Source organism: Pseudophryne corroboree, chromosome 7 (assembly GCF_028390025.1).
Source record: "Pseudophryne corroboree isolate aPseCor3 chromosome 7, aPseCor3.hap2, whole genome shotgun sequence".
In the NCBI taxonomy this organism is placed as follows: Eukaryota; Metazoa; Chordata; class Amphibia; order Anura; family Myobatrachidae; genus Pseudophryne; species Pseudophryne corroboree.
Window position 1 is genome coordinate 300,273,145 of NC_086450.1, and position 17,180 is coordinate 300,290,324.

Sequence of the window (17,180 nt, forward strand, 5' to 3'; positions counted from 1 at the left end):
GAAGCTGATTATTTGGTACTTTATCTCTCTCCCCTTTATCTTTGGGGGTCATTCCAAGTTGATCATAGCTGTGCTAAATTTAGCACAGCTACGACCAGGAATACAGACATGCGGGGGGTGGGCGCGCAGCACAGGGCTAGCCCACCCCGCATGTCAGTCCCTGCCCTGTCGCTGAAGTACAAATGCATCACACAGCTGCAATGCTTTTGTACTTCAGGAGTAGCTCCTAGCCAGCATAGCTTTTGCGCGCTGGCCGGGAGCTAATCATCGCTGCCCGGCTCACAGCGCCCCCCGCACAGTCTGGCCATGCCTGCATTGGCGGGACTGCGCCCACAAAACAGTGGCCAAACGCCACCATGCTGTCCCCTCCTGCCCAACGACTGCCTCTGCCTGTCAATCAGGCAGAGTCGATCGCTAGGCAATGACAGTCATCGGCTGTCAGCTATGCGCCGGTGCACTGAGGCGCTGGCGCATGCGCATTTCTTAGCTGAATGTTGCGATGTGAAGAACTGCAGCGAGCGTTCAGGTCAGAATGACCCCCTATATCTAAGCTTTGATTCATAGCCCCACAATCTGGATTTCAGGAAAAAATAAAATTTGCTTACACTAAAGCACCATTTAGTCAGGAAATCCATACTTTGTTTCACTGCTTAAAATGCTACAGATTTCCATTCAACAATCATAACCTTCCAAGCCCTTATATGTCAGTGTCAAGCATAGGTGTGTTTTCTAAATTAACGTTTTAAAAATAAGCTTTGTATTTGGAGAATAAAATGACCCTTTTCTTTTATGTTTGTGAAAATTGAAAATATTAATCATAACAAGCCACCCACTTTCAGAAGGTGAAGGTCACCTTCAGTAAATACACTTTCTTTTGGTAGGATTTAAAAGGCTGTTTTTATCCACTTTATACTATAATAAAATGCTGTATGATATGGTACAATGCGGGGAGCTGATAAAATAAGCTTGGAAATAAATATTACAAATAGATTATTTTAATTTGTGTGTTTAGTACTGCAAGAATTTTTATTCCAAAATTACAGGGAAAATGTGAATAGTGAAATTATGTTGCGATTCCAGTTATCTAATAATATTTAATAATCTATAATCTTGAACTTCAGATGGACTTGCTATAACAATAGAACTAACGTAATAGTGTTTAAAAAGCAATCAATACATGGTGTTCTGTAACAATGGGTCTGAAGTGCAGTCAGTAACTATTTGTGATTTTGGAATAAACCACTACTTAGCAAGTAGACAGCCTAAGTGCTACTAAGCTTTTTATTAATATACTGTAGTATGTTTTAATGCTCCATTTCTGATTTAAAAGAGCATTATAAAAATACTGATATTTTTAAACCAGAACAGGAAGACATTTTGAAATATTTATCTTATGTATTCGGTATCCGTTTGGATGGTCAACCATGTTAAGGTCGACCACTATTGGTCGACATTGACATGGTCAACATGGACATATGATCGACACAAGACAGGTCGACACGTGGAAAGGTCGACAAGGCTTTTTTTTTTAAAAAAAGTTTTTTCACTTTTTCATGCTTTACCATCCATGTGGACTACGATTGGGAATGGTAACCTGTGCCAAGCGTAGCGAGGCAAGGCACCTTGCCCGCAGCATGGTGAGCGAAGCGAGCCATACAAGGGGACGCGGTACACTAATTGGGGTTCCTGGTCATGTTACAGAAAAAAATGACACCAAAAACAGTTAAAAAATCCATGTCGACCTTTTCACATGTCGACCTGTCCCGTGTTGACCATTTTAATGGGTTGACTATTAGTCCATGTCAACCATGTCTATGTCGACCATTAGTGGTCGACCTAATGAATGCCGACCTTAACATGGTCGACCATTCATACAGAACCATGTGTTCTACATTTGGGATGTAGTTAATTTACTACCTGTCGGAATCCCAGCATTCAGGAATATCCCGACGTTAGCAATACCATCGGGTTAATATACCACCTGTCAGGATCCCAGCATTCAGGAATACCGACCGCTCCCTTGTATTCCAAATCAGGAGGTAGGTTCACACCACCACCCAAGGGAGAATAGAACCCGTGGTGAGCTGACAGTATTGCAGCTCATGGACTGCTGCTGTCAGGATCCTGACAGCTAGTATCCCGTCAGCTGGGATAGCATACTAAACCCCTGCATACAAGACTAATTTATTGCGAAGCCCCAATTATTAATTCTCTTAAACATTAATTTAATTCCCTAGTCCTAAAGAAATACTCTATTTTTCTTCTTTTTAAATATCTAGTATGTTAGAATACACAAATAAAACTTCCTACATCACTTAAAACTACATCCAAGAGTAAACAATATAACAACTCCTGGTGCCCAAATACAGTAAAAGAATAAATAATCCAAAGAATAGACATCACTCCCGTAGATTGCAATAAACATATTAGTTTAATTAGTTGCAGAAGCAACTATTTCAGGTCTGGTGTGATCCTTTAATAAGCTAACTTGAGAATGATTACATTAGAACTGAAACATCGCCTCTGTAACTAAATAAACAAAACAACAAATATCTACAAAAAATTCCCATCTGGTGAATTTTTTTTAAATAAAACATGTAAAGCTTCTCATTCAAATCCATATAAGATACATTGTAAAAATAATAGACCCAGTGAGTTTTCAACTAGAGTAGCAAACTGTTTTTATGACCTCCTCTTGTAGAAACTGGAACATGATTCACAATTTTTTGATTTCCGTTAATTTTACATGTAGCTTGACACTACAGTTTGAATATATTCATGGTTTTAATTTAACTACTTTGACTGATCATTGTTTATAAATGTTTCTTGTTGTTCACATTGGCTTGGATGCAAGGTACTTGTACTGTATCTGCATCTATTCTGTTGTCTTGACAACCAGGTGGCTGTGGAGGTCTGGGTTGTGTCTGACAGTGACACTGCGTTTATACCCATCATGCAGTCTGTCTCGTATTGATTGCCAGGTGATGTGATGACCCACCACACTGCAGAAGTCTGAGGGTTTAGAGTTTGTTATGTTAGCATATGGTGTACATGATATAAGGTATGTACTGTATGTAACATTTTGATGTATTCCTGAGGAAAATGTTAGTAAAGATTTAAATGTCAGATCTTTGATACAGCTTGTTGCTCATTTTACATATATTTCTGATTTAAAAAGTTCATAGAGTGCTGCAATGGTGTGTTGCCTTGGATCATTATTAGTTTGTCTAGTGTAGAGGTGGGCATCCAGGCCATTTTGAGAGGACATTATATGAAATCTATAAATTATTGATAATATATTATCCAAGATGTATTTAACAGAAGGGGTTGTATAAAATCAAATGGTCTTAATTATTATTATTGAGTTCTCATATCTATTATCACCCAATAAAAAAGAAGCTTTTACTCTTACTTACATTATAAGCATTATAAGCACAAATGATGCAATTTAAAAAATGTATTAAAACATGTAACTTTACACAATACTAAAGCTTAGTAATAAAGTGTACATTTGTGACAATAATGGTTCTCACTCCTAAGGTCAGATTTACTTTATCACCATTCTGGGGGTACAGGTTCTCAAAAATGAATCCCCACTGTGAATCTTACAGTCACTTTACACTACATGTTTCATCTTCTCATGAGACTTTATCAGGGGTCAATCTGGATTTTAAGTACAATTGTGAGTAAACAATTTTATAGATGTGCCTAAGTGATGACAGCAATCAAAGGATGGTGTTATCCACTTATTTAAACAGATAGCACTCCAGAACTTCAGTCACACACACACATGCACACACACACACACACACACACACACACACTCACACACACACACACACACACACACACACACACACACACACACACACACACATATATATATATATATATATATATATATCATGTGGTAGAGTCCCAGAGGAGATTGAAAAGTTGAGAGAATATTACTATGCTTGATGTATAACACAACTTCACTGTTGATGGATTAAAGGTATATTCTTATGACATCTGGTCAGTGGCTCTGTTGCATAAATATACAGTTAGCATAACATTTTGTACTTTTCTGGTCCAACATCAATGTGCACACCTTCTAATTAGTGTAGCTAATGGCCTCATTGCAAATATAGAAAAATCCAGAGCTTGTCTGTGTCTCAGAAAACACTGCTTACAATTTCCTAAAAACCTTTACATGAATATCATATATAGCATATATTTTATATAGTATTTTTTCTGATATCTAAAATAATGAAACCATAATCATTTATAAGTGCTGTAGCTGAATACTGAATGTATATTTGGTAAAATACCATTATGTTCTAACCAGAGTAACTGCTAGATGGGAGAATAAAAGTACAATTCTATAATTGGATCTCTCCCAAGTGCAGTCTCTTGGCTGACATTTATCAATGTCCTTTGTTGGATTACCTGTTGTACTTCAATATACAGAGAGAGTGTGATTACTTCTCCTTACTCATTTAAAGTGTTGGCTCAAACTCAAAATGTAGAGATTTATGTTCCAAGCTGAAACATATGGTCTAAACCCAGTCCAAGAAATCAGTTGGGGCTGATTTGAAAATTGTTACCAGATGATTTATGACATGGAAGTCATTGTGTGTAAATGGACATCAGTGAAGGGTTTGTATGTATGGAGTAAATACAAATATGATTTCAACATAAAAAGGGGACACTAGATGAAAAAGTAAAGGGGATAATGTGGCAGAGATGTCAGCAATGAAATGATGGTGTGATGACAGAGAATTAAAAGGGATTACGTGAATGAATATGGCATAAAAAGAGCCATCGGTGACAAAAGGGAATAAAATTGTTAGGAAGAAAATGTCATAGAATAATATTGTTAATAAAATATTGAAAGTAGGGAGAAAACTACATGTTAAAAGGAAGGAAAAAGAGGAGGACAAAAATGGGCATTTGTAGGGAGCTACAGTAAGTGTTTCATAAATGCTAATGCACAGGTTTGGTTTTGAAAGAGCTTTGAAAAACACTTTGTCCTTAGGTTAAAAAAGGTCTAAATTGCATTCATTTAAACATGGCAAAGCTACCTACACTATACCCCAGTATATTGTGAAAAAAAGTATTCCATAGAACTACACTATACAGTATTTACCAAATTCTAACACCTGATAAATACATTAATATTATTTTTTGGCCTGTCAGTACCAGTGCATATTTCAAAGGATTTATAAAATATACATTAAATTCTTCAAATTTCTGTATGTACTCAGCCTTAAAGGTAAAATATTAAATCTAGGTATGTTGTATATGATTAGACATATTTTAACCATAACATATGCACGAAAGGGGGCTAGTGGGCAGTGATGTGTGGTCAGGTGAGGCAGGTGACACAGAGCCTCTTCTGTCATATTTCAGTATACGTATAAAGAACAAGATTGATTCCACACTCATATATAATGAACTCTGAAAATAATACATATAAACCAACATTTGATGAGATACCAAGGTATAATTCCTACATTCCCTGTGTTGGTGGTACACCAGGAAGTCAGTAATTACTTACTGTACACTATTATGAAAAGAATAAAAAAAAGAAGACTCCTTTTTTGGCGCACTCTTTAAACATCAATAATGGGGAAATGTTAAATTAGTATAAATAAATAATAAATAAATAAATACATAATTTAACATTTCCACATTATTGATGTTTAAAGAGTGTGCCAAAAAAGCAGCCTCCTTTCTTTTTTTCTTTTCACAATACTCCAGTATACCCCAGAGTTTTGACAAAAAAACCTATGAAAAATACAAAGAAGATTTTAAAAATATCTTCTTTGTATTATTCTAATAATTTTTACATTTAAAACTCTGGAGTATACTGGTCTATAACAGGTGAGGCACTTCTTACCCTGCCTACCTTGTCCACACAGCTCTAATCAAAACAAATTTCCAGTAGCATGTAGGGGATCATTCAGGTGTGGCTGCACCTGAGACCATCGGCATAATGTACAGATTTTAGGTACATTGCGCATGCGCTGGGTCCATTCTGTGCTTGTGGAATTGGGTCCTGCAACATAGGACGCTGGCCGGCATCAAACTGTTATTGATTGACAGTCCAATGTCATTTAGGGAATGGGGAGGAAAAATGGTTACGTGTTGCTGTTATTTAGGAGGTGGGAAGAGACCAGGAATCTCTTTTGTAGGACAGAGATTTCCTGGCCTCTTCAATGGGTGGCTTGCATGGCACCAATGGTTGTTGATTTATTCCAATGCTTCATCCTAGGATGCAGCTTGGATCACTAGTGCAGCGGGAGGCATCTGCATGTAATAGACACCTCCTGCTGCATTAACTTGCAGCGTCCAATAAATCAGCAGTGATTGCACCTCTAACTGCACCTGAAAGACCCCCATACTGCTGCACCTTTGTTTCCCACTTGAATCCTTGGGTTCATATACAGTATGTGTGTGTAAATCCAGATCTGATACTAGCCAGTGCCTATCTAGCCATTTACCACACCGAATGTCGCTGCTAGTGGGTATAGGTGTGCATGGAAAACAGGAAGGTTAGGAGAGTGCAGTAAGAGTGTGTTCACCCATTCGAGATGGGATCAATATGAGCTCCAACCATCCCGGGATGCCAATCATCAAGATCCCAACATCGGCATCCCGAGCTGTGGAATGGGATCCTGATTATCGGTATGCTGACTGCATACCTTCGAGACAAGGAATGGAAGCATTCTCAAATACAGTATACCTTTTATGAAACAGCTTTCCTGTGGGTGCTGACTTTCAGCATTATCAGCACTACCAAGCAACTAATTAGCTGATTGTGTATTTAACCCTCCAGATGATGGTACCTAATTCATTAGCATGTTGGCTATATTATATGAAGTCACGGCTGTCTATTTGAAATTTTATTTGACGTTGACATTTCCATTTAGACTACTGAAGGAAATGAGATTCACATTTGATTTTAAATGGGAAAAGGACCATATGTTTGTATTTAATTTACTTTGTATTTTGCATTTGTGTTTCTATTTCATTACATAGGGAAATTGTAATTTTTTGCACGTTATTAATCACTCTTCAAACACTATTCTCTCTACTGTGTGTCACACTTAAATACATTAATTTCTTGTGTACAAATTGGATAGTGTGACTTTAACATTTTTTAGTAATACTGACAAGCCATACCTCTATGCCAGAGGTTCTCAAATGCTGTCCTCAAGGCATCTTACATTCCAGGTTTTAAGTGTATCAATGTTTGGCCACAGGTGAATTTATTAGTACTCAAGTCAATTTGATTTAACCACCTGTGCTGAGCCATGGATATACTCAAAACCGGGACCACTGGGGAGCCTTGAGTACTGTGTTTGAGAACCTGTACTCTATGCTGTTATGGGATGACAATAAACAGTTTGAGACTTGCGTCACAAACTGTTGTAACCCAGCACTTTAAAAGTGCTTGAAATCAAGTCGTGTTAAATAGCTGCTGAGTAAATACAGCTTGCAAGGCTGCAATATTGGTCATAACTGAATAAAGGAAAAATTACTCTGCGCTTTAAACACTTTGTATCTAAATGTGCGATCTGCCAAAAAGACACAATTGACTCAGTGGGACTTAATATCAATAAAATATTTTAGCAAAAATTATAAGTATCACAAGTATAACATGCAAATAAAAACAATGAATAATTATTTAATGGTTTTCAAGCATAGATTGTTAGTATGCAAATGCTTAAGAAACATGTGTTAAAACTAATTAGTTTAAAACTCTCTCAGGTGGTAGTTATAACTATATCACTGGCATCCCAGAGTATAGTATAAATGATTGTCCCACAAGAAACAGTTCACAGTCACGTTAGTATGTAAATGTTGGCATGCAGTCTGTTATAGTTACCCACGTGCTGGTTCCTGATTTAATTGCAGTCAGGGTCCTTTTAACAGTAGATCACACGTAGTATAAGTTGTACACTGTAATGCTGCAGCCTGTATACCTCTGAAAGCTGTCAGCCCCGCTGGGAGACACAGCACATCTCCATATTAGATAAGCACTGGCCGCTTGTGCCCAATGAAGCTGCCAGTGTTTACTCTGCAGCTGGTAGATGTGAAGCCTCACAGCAAAGGTCAGGCGGGGATCAGCCAGCGGGCAGCGGGGAAAGCCTCCAGTGAGAAACGGGAGCATAGGTGGCTGTGAGTGATAGTGTAAAGCGGTAATGGCCAACTGGAGAGTACAAATGAGGAAAAGTGGGTGTCAATGCGTTTCGTCTCCTAGCAACCGGAGACTTCCTCAAGACGAATGTTATGGGGTAAAAGTATAGAGACTTGTATATCTAGTATATGTGTAGTGCAAATACTACTAACTTAGTGAAACAGTAGAAGCATCACGAAATGCATTTGACTCACCATAAGTGCATCAATAAGTTTTGCTGTATGTTTGTAGCACAAATATGTTAGATTTTTTAGGAACTCCATAATATTTGTGTGCATATGTACAGAATAGGAATATTATGGGGGAAAGCAAAGGTACTATGGAAAAAGAGAATATAGGTAGTGAGGTTGAACAATCCTGCCCTAAAATGATTAAGGATTAAAAGCATATGGCAATAACGTAAAATTAATTAGGTATATTTACAGATGGAGCCCTCCTCATTTATCCCTTTAATAGGATTAACTGAGCCAGGCCTTTTGGACTTAATCCCCTGCTATAATGACTTAATCCCCTGTTGTATTGTTCTCTCTGTATTGTATTGCTGCTGAGAACAATATATAAAGGTTTATGCTAATAAGGCTGGTGCACCTAGGCGCAACAGAGAAGCCTAGATGAGCTAGCCTCCATCTGCAGGTGCATCTATAATAGTAGAAGAATATAAAATGTTACTGTTTGGTGTTTCAGTAATTAGAGGTTGGTTATAATTTCCAGCTATCACTTATTCCACTAATTAGTTTTATACAGAGATCACAATAAAAGATTTTTTTTCAAACTTTGGAAAGTTCCCACCTCTCTCACTCACATCTTCAGTTTTTGTTTGAAAATGGAAGACAAATATTGTTTATTCTGTTGTTTATGGAACATGCTTTACTAGTGCTCTTTCTTAATTCATGGTTATATTCTATTTTTAGTTACGGACGAGTTTATGCTGCCGACCCCTACCACCACACACTTGCTCCAGCAGCCACCTACGGCGTTGGTACCGTGGTAAGTTTGTCAGTTGATTTCATTTTTTACCATGATACTTTACTTGGTTACATTTGTTCTACTATGTAGTCCCAAGGCTCGAATGTCACACTGGTAATTTTGAAACAGTATTCTTCTTGTTGTATTAATGTACTAATTAATGTCATTATTCACCAGGAACAACTGATTTTACATTGATTCAAAATATATTTTATGTTATATTTTTGGAAATTGCGAAACATAAAAAACATTAGCCGCCTGGTATCTGAGCTACAAGATTACCAGTGTGACAATGTCCACCCCTTCCAATGAAAAAAACAACAACTTTGTAGCAAACATCATTTTTTAAAACTTTCTTTAAAAAAGCCATACACTGTAACTATTATTAACCCTTCCAAGCTGCACAATACTGGAACATAATATTACATTAAAAAAATAATAAAAATCATATATACACACTAGCACATCCTTGATATATTGAGTGTAGCTAATTAATATATATCATAATATATTAGTTTCCAAACATACAGACTTACTTTGCAGTTTATACAAAAGGATAAACATGTAACTAAATAAATTAATAAATTATTAAATGTAAAAGTTGAAAAAGCCCTCAAGACTGATCCATTTTTAACTAACTATTGGAGTTTAAGAGAATAGAAAAGTTGTAATGGCCTAATTATGAAATACCCATTAAAATAATAAATTGCTTTCATGATTTCAAAACAATTGCATTTTCGCAAAAATGAATTTACTGTATATTGAAAATTTGACATAATGTTTAGTCCCAGTTGATTGCTGGAATAAAATAATATGAAACCAAATATAAAATGGAAATGTTAATATTAAGTAATGGTTTTTGTTGCCTCATTAACTGTGCTGTATCACATTTGGAACTACAGTAGTTTCCCTTAAATTAAGTCGTTAAAGGATTTCACCACTCTAATTTTATGGGGAAGCAATGTCCAAGAAAAGTTGTCTCTTGTGCATTTGTTAAGTAATATGTTTTGAGTTATTTTATTTTAATCAGATATATTGTAGCATGAGTTCCTCAAATGTTAGCACTATTCACCCATTCTCTCTTACACAATAATGTTTCTTCTCAGGGCCAGATTAACAATGGGGCAGATGGAGCAACAGCTCCAGGCCTCTACATAAAAATAGGCAAATCATCATGACAGCAAGATGATGACCAGCCACCTGCTGGCCATACGGTAGGCCATAAATCATTTGTTAAATTTGTATATCTACTTTCCTCACAAAATTATGTACTTTTTATACTTTTACATATTTTGGGAGATATTGGGGCTGATAATTTAGGGGGTGTACATGCCCAAAAGGCACTAGTCATAGCTTCTTTAGCTCTTATAACAGGCCCATAATAATTTTCAGCCCCTGCCCCATATGGCTTTTAATCCGGCCCTGTTTCTTCTTCCTATTTATGATTCAGTATGACATGGTAAAATGAAAGGCAGCATCAGATTGTCCAAAAAACATATGGGGTACAGATTAATTTTGCTTACTTTGTAATATCTGTAGGAAAGGTTGAATACGATTATGCAGTGTGGACATTCTCTTTGATATACAGTATAAAACAATTTCACATTACAGTAAGTGAATGTTGCAGAAGTTACAGTTTACTATTGAAATGATTCCAGCAACTCTTGTTACTTCACTATGATTGAAGATTGACAAATTTAAAGTAAATGCAGTTCATACACCGGTATCCTGATCACTAGCCTATCTTTGTTTTTCTTTTTCTAACAGAATCGGTAGAACCCAAGCTGCAACATGTACATACTGTAGTCCACTTTTGGACATCATCAAATGTCATAGTTAAACATCAGTCACATTAATTTGAAGATGAATAACTGAAGATGATACATGACCTTGTCAATCATCATTGTCACTTTTTTCCTTTAATCCAATTTTTTTATTTCAAATGAAACCTGACACTGATATGTGATGCTTACACCTGACCTTTTCAAGCAATAATGTCACCTTTCAGCATCATTTGTTTTATATATCTATCTTAATTATAAATACAAAAATTTACAGATATACATATGTAATATTAAAACATTTTTAGTTCTGTTTGATCTGAGTTGGATCACTTAGCAGGTTGGAACTTTTAGTTTCACAACAGATAAAAAAGCCACAATTTTTGTAAATCTGCAGCAGTTTTAATAACAAATTGTACGATATGTGTATTTGTGTGTGTCCATAGACAATTACTATAGATGCATACTTTTCACAATGATTGCTTAAATATCTCTTATTTTTACCCCTTGAGAAAAATAATTGTTTTATTCATATTCAGTAATGAGATACTTCCTGTACCAGGTTGCTTAAATAGTTATTTTTTACCATACTTAAAAATAGATTTCCTGTATTATTATTTATTTTTATGTCCTATTACATGTAAGACAGACTGATACCTATAGGGTCTATGTACTAAGCCTTGGAGAGAGATAAAGTGGACAGAGATAAAATAAAAACACATGAATGTTCAATTGGAACGAAAAGTTTCAAACTGAAAAAATATTCTGTCTGCATTGAAATATATTTATGCAATCATTGTGTATGTGTCTCTCTGTATATACTGTACCTGTCACTTTCTACATACACATACTGTAAAGACTAAATTATATATTAAATATGTTAGATCCCTGCAGTGGGTTTAGGCTATTTAGTTTTTTTACAGCTGATCTAAGATTAGAAGTCCAGGTTTGACCTGCTAGACAATTACATTTTTCATGCAGCTCCTTAACAGACAACCATACATTGTCTAAACCTCTTGTAGGAATATAACATACTGCATAATATATGTTAAATAATAATCATTGTCATGTACATTATATCTAGGTATAATCATTATTGATAATAATCATTCTCTAATTAATGTTATTGTGCATAAAAAATGACAAGACACAATGAGTCAGTTGTTAATGTCAGGTGAATTTTTTATTGAACAGTTAGATTGATTCTGACAAGTGAGTAACAACATCGAGTGTCAATAATCAGGTCTAAGCATTAATCACTACTGTGCTTCTGATGTCTTCCCATGATATTTTATGATGTCCTAGAATGTACTGTATTAGACATATACTGTATTTAAATTCAATAATGAGCTTCTACTGTATCCCACCCTAACATATAATTTCAAAATAACTAATGAAAAGCTATAATATTAAAGTACAGACTTATAGGGGTCTATTCAATTGATGTCGGATCCTTTACAACTGAAAGGATCCAACATTTTAGTATTCAATTAGCGCCCAAATCCGATAGGTTTTGGCCATTTCCGGCAATGTTAATCCGACTTTTTTTAAAGTCGGATTGACATTGTCGGAAATAGGGCTAAAACCTGTCAAATTTGGCCTCTATTCCGACAAAACACTTGGATCCGTGGCTAATCTGCAGATCCACATGTCAGAAAATCAGAAATTCCGACCTGTCGGATAAACACCAGTTTGACTGAATAGGATGAATCTGGATTCAACCTTAAAATGTCGGAAACTGCCATTTTTCCAACAGATTAGGAATTCCGACTTGAATTGAATAGACCCCATAATGTGTAAAATATAATGCTAATATTTAAATAGTTTAATAATTAAAAAAATACAATCTAATGCATCCTTATATCCTTAATTATTATAAATAGAGCTCTAATAAATGTAAAATGACAATCTTCCCACTTATCTTGCCAATATACTGTAGGTGTATCATAGGTTTTAAAATTAAAAATAATAATTTTTGTGATCTAAAAATTTAACATGAAACAGAGGGATCTGTCTTGGGAAAACCAAAATTACTGACAAACCTAATTACATCATTTTGGAGTTGTTAATGTTATCTCAGGTCCAGGCAATAGTTATGTTCATTTGTGAACTGTTATTGATTATTGTTTAGTGGTGGTTGGGGTGGGATGGGGATAGTAATATTTTAACTTATGAGTTTGATAATCTTAAAAAACAAACCCATGAAATTGCTTTGTTTCAGAATGCTTTTGCACCCTTCACTGATGCCAAGACTAGGAGCCATGCTGATGATGTCGGTCTCGTTCTTTCTTCATTACAGGCTAGTATATACCGAGGGGGATACAGCCGTTTTGCTCCATACTAAATGACAAAACCATAAAACTCTTCCAGTGTGGGGGAAAAGAAGCTTTCCGAGGCCTGGGTATTGCAATACATGCAGTAGTGCATCATTTTAGCAACTCTAAATAACTAAATAAAACTCAAAAAGAGGAAAATTACATTTTTTATCTTATACCTCAGATATTTTGTTCTGTGTATTTTAATATTGTGGGTCTTTAATTTCTGAAGGTTCTGTAGTTGATTATTGGCTGTAGATTTTTTGTGGTTGACATAGAGAGCTACTACTGTAGATATGAATAAAACATATTTTAAGGCCACAAATCAAGAGTGCTATTACATGTAAATTAATTATATATGCTGAATATTATGATATTGGAATTATCACATTTTGTAAGCGTGTAAGTGACTATAGTAGTCATTTCTGCATTTGCATATGTTTCAGTTTATTTGGGAGGGCTAAAATGCTGATATATCATAGCAAAAAGGTTGCCACTGCACCAAACCTCATTTAGTGACTGTCCTAAATAATTTCTTACTTGTCCAGAGCCAAAGGTTGTGTTAAAATTTGTGAATTTGACTCTTTGTACATAAAATCTGATGAAATGCTATCTTAGCTTACCCTTTCTAAGCATTCCACCAGACAGAATTCAGCTATGAATAATAATAACTATCTTGGCATACAACAATTTGAAAATAAAAATAAAAAAAAATCGGAGGAAAAAAATGAAACAAAATGTTCAAAAATAATAAAAAAATCATAAAAAAATAAAAATACAAAAACAGCTAGTTAGGTCATCTACATTCTTTTTATATTTCTTCCAGTATAATAAATTATTGATATCATTGCTGATTTTTATAATGTGGGAGGGGAAGTATTATTAAAAAGATGACAAAAGCACTGTTTCTATTTTTTTCTTTTTTTGAAAGTTGTAAAGGGAAAGTAATAAAAACTTCAATTGTTTGTACCAGTTAAAATGTATAAAATTTACATCTGTGCAGTGGAAATGTTATGTTCTAAAAAAATATACGCAGCCTATAATGCTTTAGTTTTAGCCTTGTAGAACAACTATTAGAGAAAAGTATCATTTTTATGGAATTACATACTAAATATATTGAGATTTATATAAACATTTTACAAGTATTGCAATCATTAAGTAGAGATAATCATGGTATTTTCAACTGCTTGGTATTTTTTTGAAAACATTATATTGTGTAAGCAATCTGCAATTTTTCAGTTTGACAAAACTCTTTCCACTTCAATTTATGTTTTAATTAGGAGAAAGTCTTGAATTACTGTATGTCAGTTAATTACACATGGGCCGACACACAGTAAGCATTATTTATAGTCATTGTTAAGCAGGCCTATAAAAATCAAAATTTTCTACACTACTGTATATGGAATAGATATCTGTATAATGAGATTATTATTCATCTTTACTAAACCATTATTCTCTTTAACATATTTTCAATACTGAGATATGATGTCACCTGTTTGGCTTGAATGGGTCTTTATTGTAACATGTTTTCCTCTTAAATAAGTGGTAGTTTACAGCTATAATGTTCCACTGAGAAGTGCACTATATTTAAATAGTCCTTTCCCCAAAACATATATGTTGTATTATAAAAGATTACATTATAATTTATATTATTATTTGTATACTCTAAGTTATTTTGTGCCTCGCCGTGTGATGTAATAGTAGTTATAGTTGCAAAGCTAATATTCACTTATAACATTTATTTGTGGTTAGAATGTAATATTTTATTTTAATCTATGCAGTGTAATTCTTAGAACAGTCAAAAACATCTGTTTCCTCTCTACTGTAAGTTATATAATGATTAAAAAAACTGAGAGGTAAGCAGCCCTGTGAAAATAAGTATTTTTAGTGTAGGTGAACAAAAAATGGTGAACTGCTTCTCAAATAGAGCAATGCTATTAATCTCCTTATTTGAAACTCTTGATTTACAAGATAAAAAATATAAATGTTGAGGGATTAATAAAATAAAAATATACTCAATTAGTAATCATCAAACTTTAGATTTACTTTAAGATTATTGTGCTAGTGAATAAACCAACATATCAGTAATATTTTAAAATTTATGCAACAGAATATTTATTTATTATAATATATATTTATTGATGTGTTTGTCTATTTATAACGTATAATGTACACAACAATTTTGTTTTCCAAAATGAAATGATCTTAATACACAAAATATGAGACGCGTGCCTACTTCTAAACTGACAAGATATAATCCTATTCTTTCATTAAAGGAAGAGTTAAAATCATTGCTTCATTTGTCAGAAACATGAGGTGCTTTTTCATGTCATTTAAAATTATAATATGCAAAAAAATCTGTAATTCCTTAATGCTGTTTTTTAAAATAAAATGTAAACTGGCTCCAGAACTCATACTATTATTGCGTAGTCTGAACAATCATCTCAATTGAGCACAGGTAGTTAAAGTATTAATAAATATTAGTAAAAGTCTGTTGTTTTGATTGGTTAGTAACATGCATCGAAAGACAGCAATTCCATTTGTCAAGATACTGAAAAATTGCAGTTTGTCTGTGCATATGTGTAGACTTTTTACATGGTGTCTTGTTTATGAGCTAACCTGAGCTATGGTGGTCATCAGGGGTTTTTTATTTTATAATTGTAACAGTTTAGAAAAAATAGGAGGGTGTGGGGCAAAACTTCGGTATATTGCTCATTATAGATTATTTTTCATTTTCATTGCAAATAATATGTACTGTGCCCATCCATTGAGACAACCACTGTATTCAATATCAACACACTGCTGTGAACCTACCAACATGCTATAAAAAACTGCTTCAAATACAAGTGTTTGTGACCAGATTTTCTCTTTGTCATCATATGTGCATGCAAGTATGATCAGTTGAACATACATCAATAAAGATCCACAAAAGACAACATGTTTTCGGTAGTGTTTCTAAGTATAGAGAGTATCTTTTATGTTTAGACAATAAAAAGAAAAGGTAAACAGATAAAGAAAACTTATTGTATTGTGTGTTATTTTCAATAAAAAAAGAAAAGGGATATTCCCTTCAGTATATTTAAAGTATATGCAAATCCAATTTAAAATGTACTGTAACACTGGGGATAAAGACAATATTTTTTTAATAGATCGGCATCACCTCAAATCAACAGTGGGGGTTTGCATCATTTTTTAAGACACCTCATATAGATACTGATTTTAAAATCAGATTTATTTCAAACTTTCTGATGTGAATGAATGGAAGTCTTCTTCTCCAAAAAGATAAAAACAAAAACAAATACTGAAATGACATTTGTCAGATGGAAAGAGGTACCGATGTGTCCCAAAAAAAGATTTTTTTCACTGATCAGAAAATAATTACAAATATTTGTCTAGGATAGTTATATTTGGATTTTTTTCTTTTTTTGACAATATATATTTGGAATGTTTTCATGTATGTAAATAATTACTGATGATATAAAATATTAAATAAATTATAAAATACCATGTGTGGATTATAGTGACTTCAAAACCAGATTATCAAATAAATCTGCAAAGCCAGAAAATGTGTATATCTGTCTTTAGAAATGAGTGTTTATATCACTACAGTGGTTTGTGAATAAAGAACAATGGTTTGTAATATTAAAAATAAAAATAAAAGCTTAGTCTGAAATGAATAAATAACATAACACTTTGAGTGCCTCATTTCTGAGTTGTTACTGAAGTATTACAAACTGCCTGAGAGAATGAAGGAACACTGCATACTCTGTACTCCTTTTTCCTGGTGAGATGGATGGGGGATTAAGTGGACAAGCTTGCGTAGGCTTAGTATTAAAGTTATTTTATTAGTTGCAGCTGTTTATTATTTCATTTACATAGTGTCTGATTCTGATTTCGAACTAAAGCAAAAAATGCAAGTAACACATTTATTTT

General features: G+C 34.1%; 1 protein-coding gene across 10 annotated transcripts in view; it reads left to right on the forward strand.

The window, feature by feature from the left end:
* Positions 1-16,898, forward strand: part of RBFOX1 (RNA binding fox-1 homolog 1) — a 916,481-nt gene extending 899,583 nt beyond the window's left edge. For 4 of the 10 annotated variants that reach the window (XM_063934242.1, XM_063934247.1, XM_063934251.1 and 1 more), the window contains 2 exons: positions 9,097-9,172; positions 13,154-16,898. In XM_063934242.1, coding sequence (XP_063790312.1) covers positions 9,097-9,172; positions 13,154-13,276 — 199 coding nt within the window. In that variant the 3' untranslated portion in view covers positions 13,277-16,898. Of the gene's footprint in view, positions 1-9,096; positions 9,173-10,257; positions 10,366-10,918; positions 11,003-13,153 lie in introns of those variants that run through there. The other 6 variants (XM_063934243.1, XM_063934244.1, XM_063934248.1 and 3 more) reach the window with 3 other exon arrangements.
* The last annotated feature ends 282 nt before the right edge of the window (positions 16,899-17,180 follow it).